At 47.7% G+C, this 15,611-nt stretch overlaps 1 protein-coding gene across 2 annotated transcripts in view; it reads right to left on the reverse strand.

The window, feature by feature from the left end:
* LOC129832429 (E3 ubiquitin-protein ligase CBL-like) overlaps positions 1-15,611 on the reverse strand; it is a 39,049-nt gene that overhangs the window by 8,860 nt on the left and 14,578 nt on the right. For both annotated transcript variants that reach the window (XM_055896483.1, XM_055896484.1), the window contains 13 exons: positions 11,513-11,659; positions 10,775-10,931; positions 7,419-7,540; positions 6,007-6,144; positions 4,364-4,451; positions 3,889-4,020; positions 3,505-3,726; positions 2,680-2,811; positions 1,975-2,352; positions 1,719-1,813; positions 1,358-1,528; positions 1,001-1,107; positions 481-699 (listed from right to left, as the gene is read on the reverse strand). In XM_055896483.1, coding sequence (XP_055752458.1) covers positions 481-699; positions 1,001-1,107; positions 1,358-1,528; positions 1,719-1,813; positions 1,975-2,352; positions 2,680-2,811; positions 3,505-3,726; positions 3,889-4,020; positions 4,364-4,451; positions 6,007-6,144; positions 7,419-7,540; positions 10,775-10,931; positions 11,513-11,659 — 2,108 coding nt within the window. The remainder of the gene's footprint in view (positions 1-480; positions 700-1,000; positions 1,108-1,357; positions 1,529-1,718; positions 1,814-1,974; positions 2,353-2,679; positions 2,812-3,504; positions 3,727-3,888; positions 4,021-4,363; positions 4,452-6,006; positions 6,145-7,418; positions 7,541-10,774; positions 10,932-11,512; positions 11,660-15,611) is intronic.

Below are 15,611 nucleotides of genomic sequence, written 5' to 3' on the forward strand. Positions count from 1 at the left end.
CAACAAGCAGCGTGCACATTACAATTCAGTACTCCTGCCCAAATCTCGATTCGCAATCGTAAGTCTTGAAGACTTAAGACATAGGAATACTACACGATGGACAGCCTCGTTAAATACCCAGGGGTGGTCAACCATTCGAGGTGCACTGGGCCAGGAGTTTTTCCTCAACCCATGACTGGGACGGAAAAACTCTGGGCTCTAGTAACAGCCTATATCTTACAATTGCAGATGAGAATTGGCTATTTATTTAGCTCAAATCTGGTGCACCGTTTGCTGTACATGTCTTTATCAAATAAACTACCTAGGGTCCAGTGTTCCCTGGTCAGATGAGGTCAGAAAAAACTCCCCGCCCTACAAATTAACTATAAGGGTCTGAAACACATGGCTCTCAAGCCACATGCGGCTCGAACTACCCCCTTTTTGAAACTCCTGACCCTACAAATTAACTACATCACTGGCTCTGAGTTGTGGGGGCCTTACAGGCAGACGCTCCGGGCTCGCTGTCCATGACGAGATGGCTGAAGGCGGCGCTGGTGGCTGCCCCCAGCTCGGAGAGGGTGCGTCGGGCCACGGGCAACGCTGGTTTGGGGAAGTCGTAGCCGTTCTCCTCCTCTACCTCCTCGGGAAGCTCCCGGACCGGGCAGGGGATCTCCCAGATAGGGCCATTGGTACTGGCCAGGGGGGGCAGCTCAGAGCAATCTGGGGAAGAGAGGGATTCACAGTCAGGTCAGAAGGGTGAAATGAAACAATGGCATTTTAATCTCCTCAAATAGAATGGAATTTAATAGAATAGAGTGGGCTAGAACGGTGGGGTAAAATGAGAATAGAGCTGGAGTGCTGAAATAGCAAAGACGGGGTATACTACATGTGTGTTTATAATAAGCAGAAGCAGATTGTGTTTAGAACAGAGTGGCCATAAAGTACTAGTCAAAAGTAATTCACTACGTAGTGAATAGGGTGCCATTTGGCACACAGCCATAGTTTTCTGATAGGGAAGTACCCGAGTCTCTGGCCAGGTGAAGCAGGGAGGCTGTGAGGGCCTGGGCCTGGATGTTATACATGGCTTCATACATTTGAGGTCCTTCATCCAGGTCCTTCAGCATGGGCCTATCAAACACAGGAAGGGGAGGGAAGCTAAGAGGACATGACATCATATGGCTAGACTTTATAATATATATATTTTTATTACTTGCGTTTTTCGCTATTGACGTGCAATCAATTGTCAGAATAAGAAAATACATTACTGAAGATGTACACAGTACACCTACAATATCATCACTGTTATCAACGAACTTAGAGTGAAACTTTTCAATTAAGCGTTTCTCAATGAGTGGGTCTTATAGCAGAGGGTGCTTACCATGAGTTAAGAGAGCTGGGCTGGGGGGATTTGGGAGCTGGGGTCTCTGTCACCACAAGGGGGGCTGCCATGGGGGCCAGGACAGGCCGAGAGGTGGGGATCATGTAGTCGGACTCCTCGTCACTCTCGTAGATCTCCTCCCCAGCCACAGGCATCAGATCTGGATGGGGTCTGACAACACAGGGAGTGAGGGGGACACTTAATATAAACAGATTGGGATTTTGGGACCTGATCAGGGAAAACTCTAGGTTCTGACTATAGGCTATACCTATAACTCAGGTAAAGTCACTCAGCCAGGAAAAACTCCTGGCCTTATACATCATATAGCACATTCACACAGCAGGGAGAGGAGTGCGTGTACCTTGTTGCCAGAGCATAGATGGCATTGGCCGAGACTGAAGGCCTCACTTTGGGGTTGTCATACTCCTGACTGCCAGACGCCGTGCCTCCAAAACTCTGGGGAGGAACAGAGAAGACACCGCTAAAGTCCTATTTCTATAAATACTCACTTGTGATCCTAACAGTCACGTGCAACTGTACACACTCTTGGTATAGATGAAATCCATGTCTGTGAAACCACATTTAACCAACTGCTCTAACAGAAGCTAGTATTATACCTGGGCTCCCTTCACCAGCTGATGGTCCAAACTGAGCGAGCTGTTGTTCCGCTGTCCGTCGGTGCATCCGTCTAGGGCTGACGGTAGGGCCAGGGGGAGGGAGTGTCTGTTGGAGAGCTCCCGGACCCCCCGCCTGTCTCCCACACCGGGTGGCTGTCCGGGGGCCTTGGGCACCGGCCTGGGGTTCCAGTCGGCCAGGTTGCGGTTGGGCGGGGCCGGGGGAAGCTTGGGCTCCCCCAGGGGGGTGCAGGGTAGTGGCCGTCTGCCGAGCCACCCGTCGGGCCCGGCAGAGAGAGGTCTGTCTGGTGGAGGAGGGGGCGGCAGGTTCCTCAGGGCTGGGGGCAGGGGGAGAGGCTTGTCCTTGTGGTGGGAGGACGCCTACAGGAAAGGAGAGCACAATTACAGACCGTGAGGACTGAATCAATTTCATCTGTTTTCATAGGAAGTAGTAGCCTCCTTCATAGGAGCATTTGTCAACTTACGGAAGCACATTAATTAACAGCGGTCATGCCAAAAACACTTTGATATTTAACAAAGTTTTTTGAGGATTTTGGTCTGTGCTATACAAAACATAAATTATTACTACTTATTTTAATTTCTATTCAACCTCCATTGCGGTCCAACAGTGGCTAAATAGGCCCGTCTCTCACACACATTTCAACTTGCGACATTCCCATTTTTCGACTGAATGCGCAAAGAGCTTGCCTTGGACGTGGTCCCTGGGCTGGATGCTCCTGGGGGGTTGGGCGGTCGGTGCTGCAGGAGGTCAAGGCGGGGGGGCACGGGGGGCAGGGAGGACTGCGGCGCCAGGGACATGGGCGAAGGGGGCCGCTCCACCTGCAACATCACACTACAGCTCAGGGAGAGAGTTCTGGAAACTTGTCACTGCACACCTACTCTTCAATACCAAAGGAAACAATTCCCATCACATCAAAGCTGTGTAATCTCACTCTTAAAGTATTCGTCTATTCAAGCTTACTCCACTGGCTGAGTTCTGACGTGTTACAAAGAGACAGCTGAAAGATGCTGTCTCACAATAGAAAAATAAAAGACCCTGCACATCAAATACCTGGAAGAAGCAAAGCTAACCCGGAAACTTAGAAGTCAAAGATGAAAGCGATGTGATCTTACACTCTGAAGGTGTGGGAAAGAGAGAGGAAGAGTTCCTCAGAGGAGTTCAGTTTAGAGCGGGGGTGCACATTTATAGTCCACAAGGATTACAGTAGGCTATGTGCCAACATTCAGTCGGTAAACTTTGAGAGAAATTCTGTCACAAATAATACGTTTCTATCTGAACGTTCCACAATGTTGTGCCTTGCTGAACGTGGCCCAGGGAGAGGAAGAGTCATGTAAAGTTGTCCCTAGACACTTATCTTGGGCCAGTTTTCGCATTTTCCCCACTAAAACGTTAAGATTGGGGGAGGGGAAGCTGATCCTAGACCTGTACCTCGGGGAAACTTCACCCAGGAGCTACAGTAAGGAGGAAGAGGGCTCCAAATCAGATTTAGGCCCCAGCTAGACCACGCTCACCTTGGAACAGGCCAGCTTGCTCATCATGAGGTGGGGGTCTTCCAGCCGGTCGTCGTCGTCATCGTCGTAGCTGGGCGACGGGGCACCCTCCGCCCCGAAAATACCCCTGCAGCTCCCGTAGGAGCCCCCTATGGGGTCCTTGGGGTCAAAGGGGTCAACCACGATGGGCTCCGTGCCCTTGATCTCACACCGGCAGAATGGGCAGCCCTGACCCTCCGACTCCTGAAGGAGAAGAAAAGAATCGAGAGGGGGATTAGGAACATTCATGTCTATATGAGAATGCACATGCATGCACCCACATATACACTTCCGTCCACTGACCCACACACCCACCAAACACCCCCCCCTTACCCAGCAGTGTGAAAGAGACTAGGGGTACAGTACCTGCCAGGCGGTGAGACAGGAGGTACACATGAGGTGACCGCAGGGCTCGATCTTCACGTCCTTGTCGTTCTCCGCACAGATCTTACACAGCTGGAAGGTGGAGCCCATCTCACAGTAGAGCTCATATTGCTCCTGAGGACGTACACACAGAGATACATGGTCAGCCATGGGATTTCAGCAGACCTCCCAGAGCGTAGGATAGCATGTACAGTAAACACAAATCGAGCAGATTAAAAGCACCCTTATATTGCAACTAAAAAAGGAGCCAGGGTCGTGTTCAGTAAGGCTCACCATAGCAAAAACATTTAAAAACAGAAAATACATTTGAATTTCCTACTGGACAAGTTTAAAGAGTACCCTTTTTCACTCAGTTTCAAAACGTTTTCTCTACAGAGCAGGACCCGAGATTCAGGATGTGCAGTATGTAAGGTTATTAATGAATGAATGAGTGAGAGAGTGAGAGAGCGAGACCTACCTGTGTGACTTTGATATGGTCTTGTGGCGAGGGCTCACACAGTCCTGTGAGGTCTGGGTTCTGGGAGCGCCCGTCAGGGAACAGGTAGCTGGGCAGAGGAGATGGTCACTCACAAGGGTAAACCAACACACATTCAAGTACCAGTCAAAAGCTTGGACACATACTCATTCAAGGGTTTTTCTTTATTTTCACTAATTTCCTACATTGTAGAATAATAGTGACGACATCAAAACTATGAAATAACACATGGAATAATGTAGTAACCAAAAAAAGTGTTAAATATTTTAGATTCTTCAAAGTAGCCACACCTTGCCTTGATGACAGTTTTGCACACCTCTTGGCGTTCTCTCAGAGGGAGGTGTGTCCAAACTTTTGACTGGTACTGTAGGTTGTCTCAAATGACACCCTATTCCCGATATAAAGTACACTACTATTGACTAAAGCCACACAGGGCCCGCCACAAGGGTTTAAAAACATGGCACTGGCCTCCCGGGTGGCATCGCAGTGCTAGCTGTGCCACCAGAGATTCTGGGTTCGAGCCCAGGCTCTGTCGCAGCCGGCCGCGCACCGGAAGGTCCACGCACAACTGGCCCAGCGTCGTCCGGGTTAGGGAGGGTTTGGCCGGCAGGGAAATCCTTATCTCATCGCCAGCGACTCCTGTGGCGGGCCGGGCGCAGTGCACGCTGACCAGGTCGCCAGGTGTACGGTGTTTCCTCCGACACATTGGTGCGGCTGGCTTCCGGGTTGGATGTGCGTTGTGTCAAGAAGCAGTGCGGCTAGGTTGGGTTGTGTTTCGGAGGACGCGTGGCTCTCGACCTTCGCCTCTCCCGAGTCCGTACGGGAGTTGCAGCGATGAGACAACGCTGTAACTACTACCAATTGGACACCACGAAATTGGGGAGAAAACGGGGGAAAAATCATTTTTTATCTTACATTTAAAAAACACACAGCACCATATGGGGAATAGGGTGTAATCTGAGTCGCAGCTGTATGTTTCCGACTACGTCTTTCAACCTTTCACAGACTAATTCAGCATTTGATTACAGGCTGAAAGATTCTTACCACAGCGTTTATAAAAATAAAAAAAAACAGAAGTTTGAACAATGGCATACTCTAGGACAGGGGTTCCCAACTCCGGTCTTCGAGTACCCCCAACAGTACACATTTTTGTTTAAACCCCCTGACAAACACACCTAATTCAACTTGTCAAGGAGTTGATTATTAGTTGACAAGTAGAATCAGGTGTGCTTGTCCGGGGCTACAACAGAAAGGTGTTGGGGGTACTCGAGGACCAGAGTGTGGAACCACTGCTGTAGGAGACATTATAGCCACTATCCACAAAAACCACTGACTGCACATTGCAAATCAAACTCTCCTGCTGCTCATGAAAACAGAAGGGGACATGGAGTCGTGGCCGATGCAACATGAGACATGTTGGTTTGAGTTCAGTGGCACAAGAACTTTGAGATGTAAAATGATCCACATTGTTTATAGAAAGATCAGCTCGAGTTGAGACTGGAGAGAGCGAGAAATAGAGCGAGACGAGAGAGAGAGACGGACAGGCGAGAGACAGATACAGTTAGAGAGACAGAGAGAGAAAGGCAGACACGCGGAGAAAGGGAGAGAGAGGTCGGCGAACTCACAATCCTTCCCGGAAGCCGTCGATGAGGGCCTGGAAGAGGGGCTTGTTGTGGGGGATGGTCTGCAGGATGTTCCCATCTGCAGTGACGTAGCCGATGGCCCACTGGCCCAGCCGCGTGCAGCTCAGCCTGAAGATGTAGCTGTGGAACACACATACCAAAGACCAATGACAATAGGGAAAACACCCTAAACAAAAAGCCCAATCCCAGCTCATCCCCAGCCTAAGCAAACTCCTGGTGAGCTTCTCTGTCCTGAGTTCAATACTAAAGGATACATTTTAATTAACAAGCCTTTTATAAAGAAATTGCAGCCATTACAAACTTCAGTAAACAATATACTGTACATGCTTCAAAATTGTATTGCTTAGTGTAAGCGTGAGTGTGCACCCTATAAGCAACCGAATTTATAAGCGTACACACAGGCACGGCTTACAATGCAGTACATGCTCACAACGCTTGGAAACGTTTACACGTCACAGAATCCTCAAGCGTTATTAGTATGAATACACTATCCACAAATACTTAACGCTTATTCATTCAAATCAGTTTAAAGAGTCACCAATTTTGTCATCTTGGAACAAGAGGTGAACGAAGGCTCAATACTTGCTGCATTGTGTCACACACTTGCCCTCTGTTGGAGCGAGTACTGACATCCGCCCAGTCTCTACAATAGACCTATTGATGCTAGGTACCATGCTGTTCCATGTGCCACAGGGGGGGCACGTGAGACTAGGGGTGAGGGTGGACTGGCGCCTTCTGGTGTCATTGTGCAAGTGTGCGTTCGACAGCCAAGCTGGCGGTGCTCGCCAGAGTGTGTTAGGTCGAGTTTGTTACTGTGTGTGTGTGTAAGCTCATGACAGGCAGACTAAGAAAGCAGGGCGCTTTAACAGTAGTCGAAGTAGCAGTTTTTGGAGTGTGAGAGTACGTGACAGCACGGGCAAGACTCAAGTCAGTGACCGTCACATATGTTGTAGGGAGAAAAATAAAGGTGAAAGTGTAAAGTCATGGTTATAATGAGATAGTAACTTGAATGAAAGTGTATAATTAAGCAATAAGGCACGAGGGGATGTGGTAAATGGCCAATATACCACAGCTAAGGGCTGTTCTTATGCACGACGCAACACAGAGCCCTAAGCCGTGGTATATTGGCCATATAACCCCCCCCGAGGCGCCTTTACTGCTACTATAAACTGGTCACCAACATAATTAGAGAAGTACAAAATAAATGGTTTTGTCATACCCATGGTATACAGTCTGATACACCACAGATGTCAGCGAAACCTGCATTCAGGGCTTGAGAACCACCCAGTTGATAACAAAACATCATCATCCTCTCTCATTGTGTTTGTGCTTTGACAATAGAGGAGAAAGTGTATCTGGCTGAGGTGTGTGTGCATGTAGACTCTCCCACTGACCTGCCAGGCTTGTGGATGAACTTCTGCAGCCGGGCCTTGACCTCATCGTAGGTGAGGAAGGCCATGTAGCCCGGGTGAGTCACCGCCAGGCTGTTCCAGTTCCTCAGCAGAGACGACCAAGGCTGCATACGCCCACGCAGCACAGAGCAGAGGGTGAGTCACGTCGTCTCAGAGTGGTACAACACAGCGGTACACCGTGGCGAGTAATGCAACAAAATCATGACGGACTCTTAGAGCTCCCTTTACTTTCTCCAGAGATGCAACCCTATCTTCATATCAGATCTGCCCCCGGGGAATGGTAATGTGGTAACCATAGTGAGAAGCTACGAAGGTACTGTACTAAGAGTCAAATCACCCTGCTCTGCAATACGACTGCCTGTATGCTTGGTGACAACAAAATGTATGCTTGGTGACAACAGAAAAGAGGAAAGAGAGTTAAGACCAGTGTTCGTGCAAGTTCTACTGCTAGCAAATGAAAGCTAACGCACTATGACAAACTCATTTCAAATTGACTTAGTAATTAGACTAGCATACGTAGCGGTACGAAGGGGGATCCACACCAGGGAGTTTGTGAGGTCTCTTGACACGTCGAAAACGGTCAAAGAAAGCGTGAAGTGAACTCGCGCTGATGGTTTTAGTGACAAAATGAAGTGGAAAGAAAGTGACCAAAGACCTAGCCTTGTACAATACAGTTAACCGATGGGCCATGCATGTATGGTGACCCAACAGACCGCGAAGATGCCATCCTGTCACTTCATCCTGTCACTTCCTCTTCTAAAAGACGCATTCTCAGATGTCATTTTTAGCTGTAAAACGAGAAAGCACTTAATTTAAGACACTTTTTTCTTAGCCTACGCCCAATGTACACAACCCGGGGACGCGGTCCTGGAGTCGGCTAGGCTACATCAGTCAGCTTTTACTTCAGGCCACAATACGAACAGAAAGAAAGCTACCTCCCACTTATTGTAAAACGCGTTTCTCTTTGCCTGCCGAGTGTCATGCATGCAGCATCATCGATGAGAGCCGCTAGCAAATCTACTAACGCACTACACCTAACCGTCAGATAGCACAGGAACCATAGTCATTAGTAAGACATACCGGGCAGACAGCAGTCATAATTATACATTTACTACTACAGGCAAAGGAAGCTAGCAACGAGCAAATGGATACGTCACAAAAATGTCACCCTATTCCATATAGTGCACTACTTTTAACCAGACCACCCTACGTCTTGTGTTACCAACTGGAAATAATGCTTCCATCTAATTCTGCCCTACTGCAGTTTATCCACTATCATACAGGTTCATTCACATGCTGATGAGAAGCATGACCTTGATGTGCAAGGGGGCTTCAAAAGAACACGAGCGCTCTCGGCAAACACGCCGCGGCTATTTCCAGGGCGCGTCCAAAACCCAAATAAAGAACATGCATTCAGCTGTTCAGCACGACACGCAGACAGCCAGCCACCTAGGTTGCACTGTATCCAATCCACTCACTGTCACACAAGCCAGGGAGCTAGCTAGGGCCTAAAGAAAACACAAAATAAAATGTTTTTAAAAAAATAAGACTTTAGAACACTTCCCCCTCAGGGAACAAATACTAGTCGACCCTTAGAAACGACAAAAGAAACAGATGACTAAAAAAAAGGGGAACATTTATATTAACCTTCGCGTTTAGGTATTGAAATTGGCATGTAAGTGGCGTGGGTCATATTCGTTAGGGACCAAACGGAAGAAAATGGATTGAAACAAGGGGCAACTACTTGCACTTGTCCAATTGAGACAATTACTTACGGGGGACATTGGTTGTTGGTCTTTTAGCATTTAGGCCACTGCACACAGGCACAGCAGCACTAAACATGACGTGTGTGAAGAAGAGCAGCAGGGGAGTTTCTGGACACAGATGAATCTCCAGTGAAGGTACATTAGTCCAAGACTAGGCTTAATCTGTGTCCGGGAACTAGAACTTGATACAATGCAACTAGATTAGCGATGTGTCACTAGTGGATCAAAATTGCAAAAAATGTCAATAACGCAGTCATATTTCCTAAGGACGAGTCAGATCCCAAGGTCCTTTGTGACAGGACGGGTACGTTTTAGTACAGTTTGTTCCTCACAGCTGACTAGCAGCTCTCTCTGTTCTCTGTACGGTGGCCACTTAAAAACTTGATAGAATTAGCCCAAAAAGAGCCACTCCTCTCCTAGGCACTTAACAATTTCATCCAGTCCCGACTCCCTGTAAAGCAGCGATTCTTAACTGGTAGGTCCAAGGTTTTGATTGGGTCGTGAGTGGTTTTACTTTTTAATTCTATACAGCAGTCTGAATTTATATGACTAAAACCAGGTATAAAATGTGTAGAAATAATGAACCTATTTTTTTTTTTATAATTTAACCTCTGAACTACTTTTCTTCAATCATAATATTTAATATTTTCAATATAGAGTTATTTATTTTGCAGATTTGGTTGATTTTGGAGTCTCAAACCAGAATATGGGTTATTGACAATAAAAAAGGTGGGACTGTTGTTCCCTTGCCATATAATTAGCACATTTACTGTCAATATAGAATTAAACAGTTTTCCAGACTGCATTTTGGCTAAAATAAAATTTGTGATGCGAATTTTGGATCGCGGCTAAGACAACCTGGTTCAATTTGGGTCCTGAAGCAAAACCAGTTGCGATCCACTGCTGTAAAGTGGATTCTTTAAGAGTTGGACTGCATTATGCCAACAAGGGCCAGCAAGAGGCCTCTATTCAGCCTGGAGACACGCAACGCAGCCACTCAACTCAAAACACTGGCCCTGTCTCTCAGCAGGCAGGGATGCAGGCAACTGCCACCCGATACCTCACAGCAGAGAAACACACATGGCCACAATAAGTATTGCTTTGCCAAACTCATGTGAGTTAGAAAGTGCGGCTACGGTGTGTGGTGGAACTATGGAGGACTCTACTCCATGGGAGCTACAGTAATAGCTAACAAGATTACTGCACTGTCGGAACTAGAAGCACAAGCATTTCGCTACACTCGCATTAACATCTGCCAACCGTGTGTATGTGACCAATACAATTTGATATACACAACACAAACACATTGTCTGACTCGTTTCTCAACTCATCTCTCAAGAGAAATTGTGTACATTGGCGCAGTGGAATGTAGTACAAGGGGGGTTGTGTGTGAGTGTGTGTGTTTGAGTGTTTGAGACCCTGAATTTGAGTGTTTGTGCGCGCATCTAGGCATGCGAGTGTGTGTGTGTGTGTGTGTGTGTGTGTGTATATCCATGCACTTGTGCTGGTGTTTTTGTGTGTCCATGCGCATGTACGTGTGTGTTTGCACGTGCGTGTGAGTATAGGCCCAACCTGGAAGAGCCTGGTGAAGATGTCAAACTCGAAGACGGAGATGTAGTCGTTGCAGGCGAGGTCGATGGTGGACTTGAGGGCCATGGCTTCCAGGCCCGAGCTGATGGAGTGGAACTCGTGCAGGGCCTGCCGGAACACCTTCCAAGGCACTATCGTCCTTAAAACACATCATCGGGACAATATGGTTTACTGTACTATACCCATTGAGTTGAACAAGCAACGTTGATGCATTGTGTTAAACCTGTTATTGCACTTAAGGTGTCCGATCCCACTTCTGATTCTACCCTGAATATGGACGTTCCAAACGTGTTATTCGCCACAGCGCAACAATAGTGTTTTAGAGCAGGGGTCAGCTGCGACATTAAGCCACGGGACGATTTTGTCATTTCTATGGAGACATTTTTGGTCAGGCCATATGAAATCTTGTGGGCTTAAATTTGGCCAGTTGCTTTTCCTGGTTCTGGGAGTTTATGGTGACTGACAAAAATGTGACCAATAAAAATAGTTTATTTTTTCCCCCCCCTCCTAAACAAAAAGAGACTTAATTAACTACTTTCTATCTTGTTTACCTAGGCTACCTCACGTAGCTTGAAACATCAAGCAATTTCTTTCTTCTAGTTTTCATCATGTGGTGCATAAATATATCCAATCTTACCACTTAAATGTTAAATGCTTTCACTATGACTGGCTAGCGTGCTGTAAATGTCAACTTTTTGCAGAGAGCAGAGGTGGACTCACTTGTCCCCAAACGATCTTCTCCAGAACTCGGCGGCGTCAGCCTTGGTGATTCGGAAGTTATCCCCCTGGAACAGGCCGTTGGGGAAGATGGCTTTGAGCTCGGCCAGCATGTGACTGAAGATCAGCGACAACTTGGTCAGGTTCCGTCTACAGAAGAGGAACAGAGAGAGAGAGAGAGTATTATACAACTTGACGTTGGATGGTTCCTCACCCTGAAAGTAGTCTTATGGGCCAAGACAAACTAATCCATGGTGTGATTCCTTAAAACAGCCACTACACATTTCAGCTAAATTTAGCCACCGATAGCTAATATGCCATGTTAACATGGCTTTGTAAGGCCAGGGGCTGAGCTCAATGGTGGAAGCTGAGAGAGAGAGCCAGGAGGGACTAGACCTCCATCACATTACACACGCTAGCCTGGGCCCTGGGTGTGCAGGTTGGGGTTTGACGGGTAGAAGGGAGGGGTTGGGGGCCACGACATGCCTGGCACACTTTTCCGATTCCAGAGGCCCCTGGGCAGATGAGCAACGAGGCGAGAGGCAGGCGGGCGAACGCAGTGGCGGCACGAAGTGGCAAAGAAAGCACGTGATAGCACAGTGAGGGATTGTGCGAGGCTCTTGGGGGGGGGGGGCTGGGAGCATTGACATGCACAAGAGAGCGCGAGTGTGGCGGCACCGTCTCCCCCTCTCTCCAATGCCAGCACAGAGGAAGGGTGGGGAAGGGAGTGTAAGGGGATAGAGGAGAGGACACAGCCTTATGATGAGCTCGAAAAAGACAGAGTGAGGATACAGACACCCTGCCAAATTGTGTGGGTGTGTGTGTGTGCGCGCCTGTGGGGGTATTTTTTGACACTCAACTGCCAAAACGAGAAGAAAAAGAAAATGTAGCCTCTTTTTTTTGTGAATGGCTTTCCAGCTAAGCCTTTGAGTGAGGCGAGGCATTCTGCAGCAGTAGAAGCCCATCTGCCCCGCTAGAAAATCAGTCCTGCGCCGCTTCCCCTCGTCACCTTGACACGGCCCTTGCAAAACTAAGCCCGTCTTCCAATTCAATTCTCTAATCCCTCCTTCACACTTTCCAGTTTAAGTTTCAAATTCAACCAACAGGCTTAATTTAAATCACAAATTTATTTTCCGCTGGAAAAGTATGCCAAATTATGAGTGCTCACATTTCGAGAAGGGGGAGTCCTGTTGGTGAGGTGGCCATTACTGACCCTAGCTAACCAAGTGGGCAGTGATGGCAAACAGAAAGCGTATGGATTCACCACACACATACACAGTTTGTGTGAGGGTAGTCTTGACGCCATACCGCTAAAATCATGCCACTGTCACGCCTCCCTTAGAGGTCTTGCAAAAATGATCTGAATGGTCTGCTGGCTCCCAGCAGCAAGATTACGATTGGTTGCTACATCTCAAGACCCCTCCCTCCACATGCTGTTGGTGCTCCGTGTTATGTTCAGCGCCGTTTTCAGACCAGGAAGGACACATTTTGTGGAGTTGCTCCGTATGCTAGTTTGCACAATTAGAGTTCCGCCCAAGCAAGACATTTGATTGGTGTGATGTGTTGCGTCACTAACTTACACCGGGTGTCCACCTCATTTTACCATTTTTCCGCCGTGAACTTCCCCTGGCTTCCAGTTTTAAGGAAGCCTGGTTCTTGACAAGGCTAGTGTGAGTGCATTGCTCTGTAGGTGGCAACGTGCCCTCGGTGAAGCATAACTGTGTCCCGTCACTGGCATAGGGTATGCCTTGTGTGTGAGAGAGACTAGTGTGTGTGTCTAGTCACCATTAAGGGTCACATTCTACGAGACAACGAGTTAAACTGCCATTCCCGAGAGTGATGTTGTAGCTTATGAGTTTACAGTGCGCCTGGCAGCGGGTCTGTTGTATGTGTGTCCTCATATCTCTGACTAGGGTAGAACTCGGAGCTACAACGCTTGCTCTGTATTTCTGTGCGCGGCTGGGCATGGCTCCAATGCTACAAGGCAGGGAGCCCTAAACTTTAAAACGCATCTCATGTATGTTGTTTGATACAGAGACTAGCCTAGTGGACAGTGAAGACGACACACTGCTTCCCTATTCCTATCAGAGGGCAAGGTGGCGCTATTAACACATTGTTTAGGCTTATCGTATCCTCTCAGATCCCCACAAGCGCATATAGACTAGTCCCCTACTCCTCTTCCTCTGTATGCGTCATCAGCTTTAACTCAAAACCAGTGTTCACAGAAACAACAATAGTGCCGAAGGAAAGTTAGTTAGAAAGTCCAAAAGACTACGCCAACAACTAAAAAAAAAATTAAAAAAAACACACAACCTCATTCATTATTTATGGCCATTCCTTTGTCTGAAAAACCCAAGGACATCGTTAGCCAGAGAGGAGAGAAAGAGATAAAGGAGAGAAAGAGAAAAAGGAGAGGAGAGACAGAAAAGGAGAGGAGAGAGAGAGGAGAGAAAGAGAGAGAGGAGAGAAAGAGAGAGAGGAGAGAAAGAGAGAGAGGAGAGAAAGCGAGAGAGGAGAGAAAGCGAGAGAGGAGAGAAAGAGAGAGAGTGTTTGAGTAAATGCAACCTCAGTGCGTGGGCGGCTGGTTGTTTTGCTAACCCCGGCGTGGCATTTATTTTTCTACGTCCCAAATGGCACCTATTCCCTATATAGTGCACAACTTTTGACCAGCTCCAATGGGGCTCTGACCAAAAGTAGTGCACTATATAGGGAATAGAGTGCTATTTGGGGCAGATACATTTTCTTATTCTGCATGAGCTACAGTAGTTAACCCGCAGATACATATGCCCCCTCAATCCACCGCTGCCTCGACAACAGAGCATAGATCTCCTCTGTTACCGTGGCAATGGGCCAAGCTATCCCTGGATACGGCGCTCGTGGTGACCCCCTCCTCCTATAAGGGCCTGACCTTTGACCAGCAGCTGGCTGCTCCCTCCCCATTTCCTGTTTTCCACGATAGAAGGCGAGAAAGTTAAAGGGGCGGTCCACTTGAAGCCAATTACTGGCGAACGGACGGTCTGGGGGACTAAATCACAGTGGCTGGTGGCACTACACATTAGGCCTACATGATTAGGCCTACATCGGGGAGAGGGGGATTGACATGTTGTAAGCCTGGTGGTAGGCCTACTCTCAATGCAATACAATGTAGCAGTCGGGCTGTCGGTGTCTGTCTGTGAACTAGGATCCTCAGCACCCACCGTGCAGCAGCAACACAATCACACCACAATAGTCATAGACACTTCTACATAGAAAAACACTGCAACCACACTGGGTTCCCCTTTCATCACAGTCATCACATTATACATTTAACTCTCCGGAACTGGCTGCTCACCGGATCTCTGTCAGGAAACAGCAGTGACAGCAGACTTACACACACAAACAAGTGTGCTTGAGTGCATGCACGCACACACAGAGACACATACTTTGACTGACACATCCGGATGCACCAACGCAAAACAGAGGCTCGCTTTAAAAATAATAATTATTAACCGTTTAATTCCTCTAATATCATCCACCCTGATAAAGACTGAAAGACACGAGTCGCCGCTTAACCCCTGAAAAAGTTCCACCCGAAAAGTGCTATTCCGTGCTAACAGTGTTAGGAAGCAACCGATGCGGTATTCTTACCATTTCCTGTCTAAATAGCCTTACATCGCCTATTTGCTGTGTCCTAAGGTCAAATAAGGAACTGTTTAAAGCCTAATGTTCCTCATAACCCAGTAGGAGAACTATACGGTCTATATTATTTTGAAACTGGCAGCAGTATGCCATAAATAAACGATGCAGTGTTGCCTCAGTGTGTGCATACGTGCGTGTGTGGGTGCGCGCGTGTGTGTGAGATCGGGCTCGGGGTGATGTGCAGGCCAGTGGAACTCGAGCTGAACCGGAGCTCAGGAAGCGTTAAGTGCATTTCCATTCACAGCAGCGCTAACAGTTTGGCCTGCATGTGGCATGATGGGGTAAAAGGCCCGTCAGTCGAGGGCATTTCACAAAGCCAAATTAAGTCAGACTCAGAGTCAGACTCAGATAACTGGCATGGTCCCTAATGTCCTAATGTGCAATAAAATAAAATAAAAAGTGTCCAAAATGGCACCCTGTTCAC

This window comes from Salvelinus fontinalis, chromosome 33 (genome assembly GCF_029448725.1).
Source record: "Salvelinus fontinalis isolate EN_2023a chromosome 33, ASM2944872v1, whole genome shotgun sequence".
Classification (NCBI taxonomy): Eukaryota; Metazoa; Chordata; class Actinopteri; order Salmoniformes; family Salmonidae; genus Salvelinus; species Salvelinus fontinalis.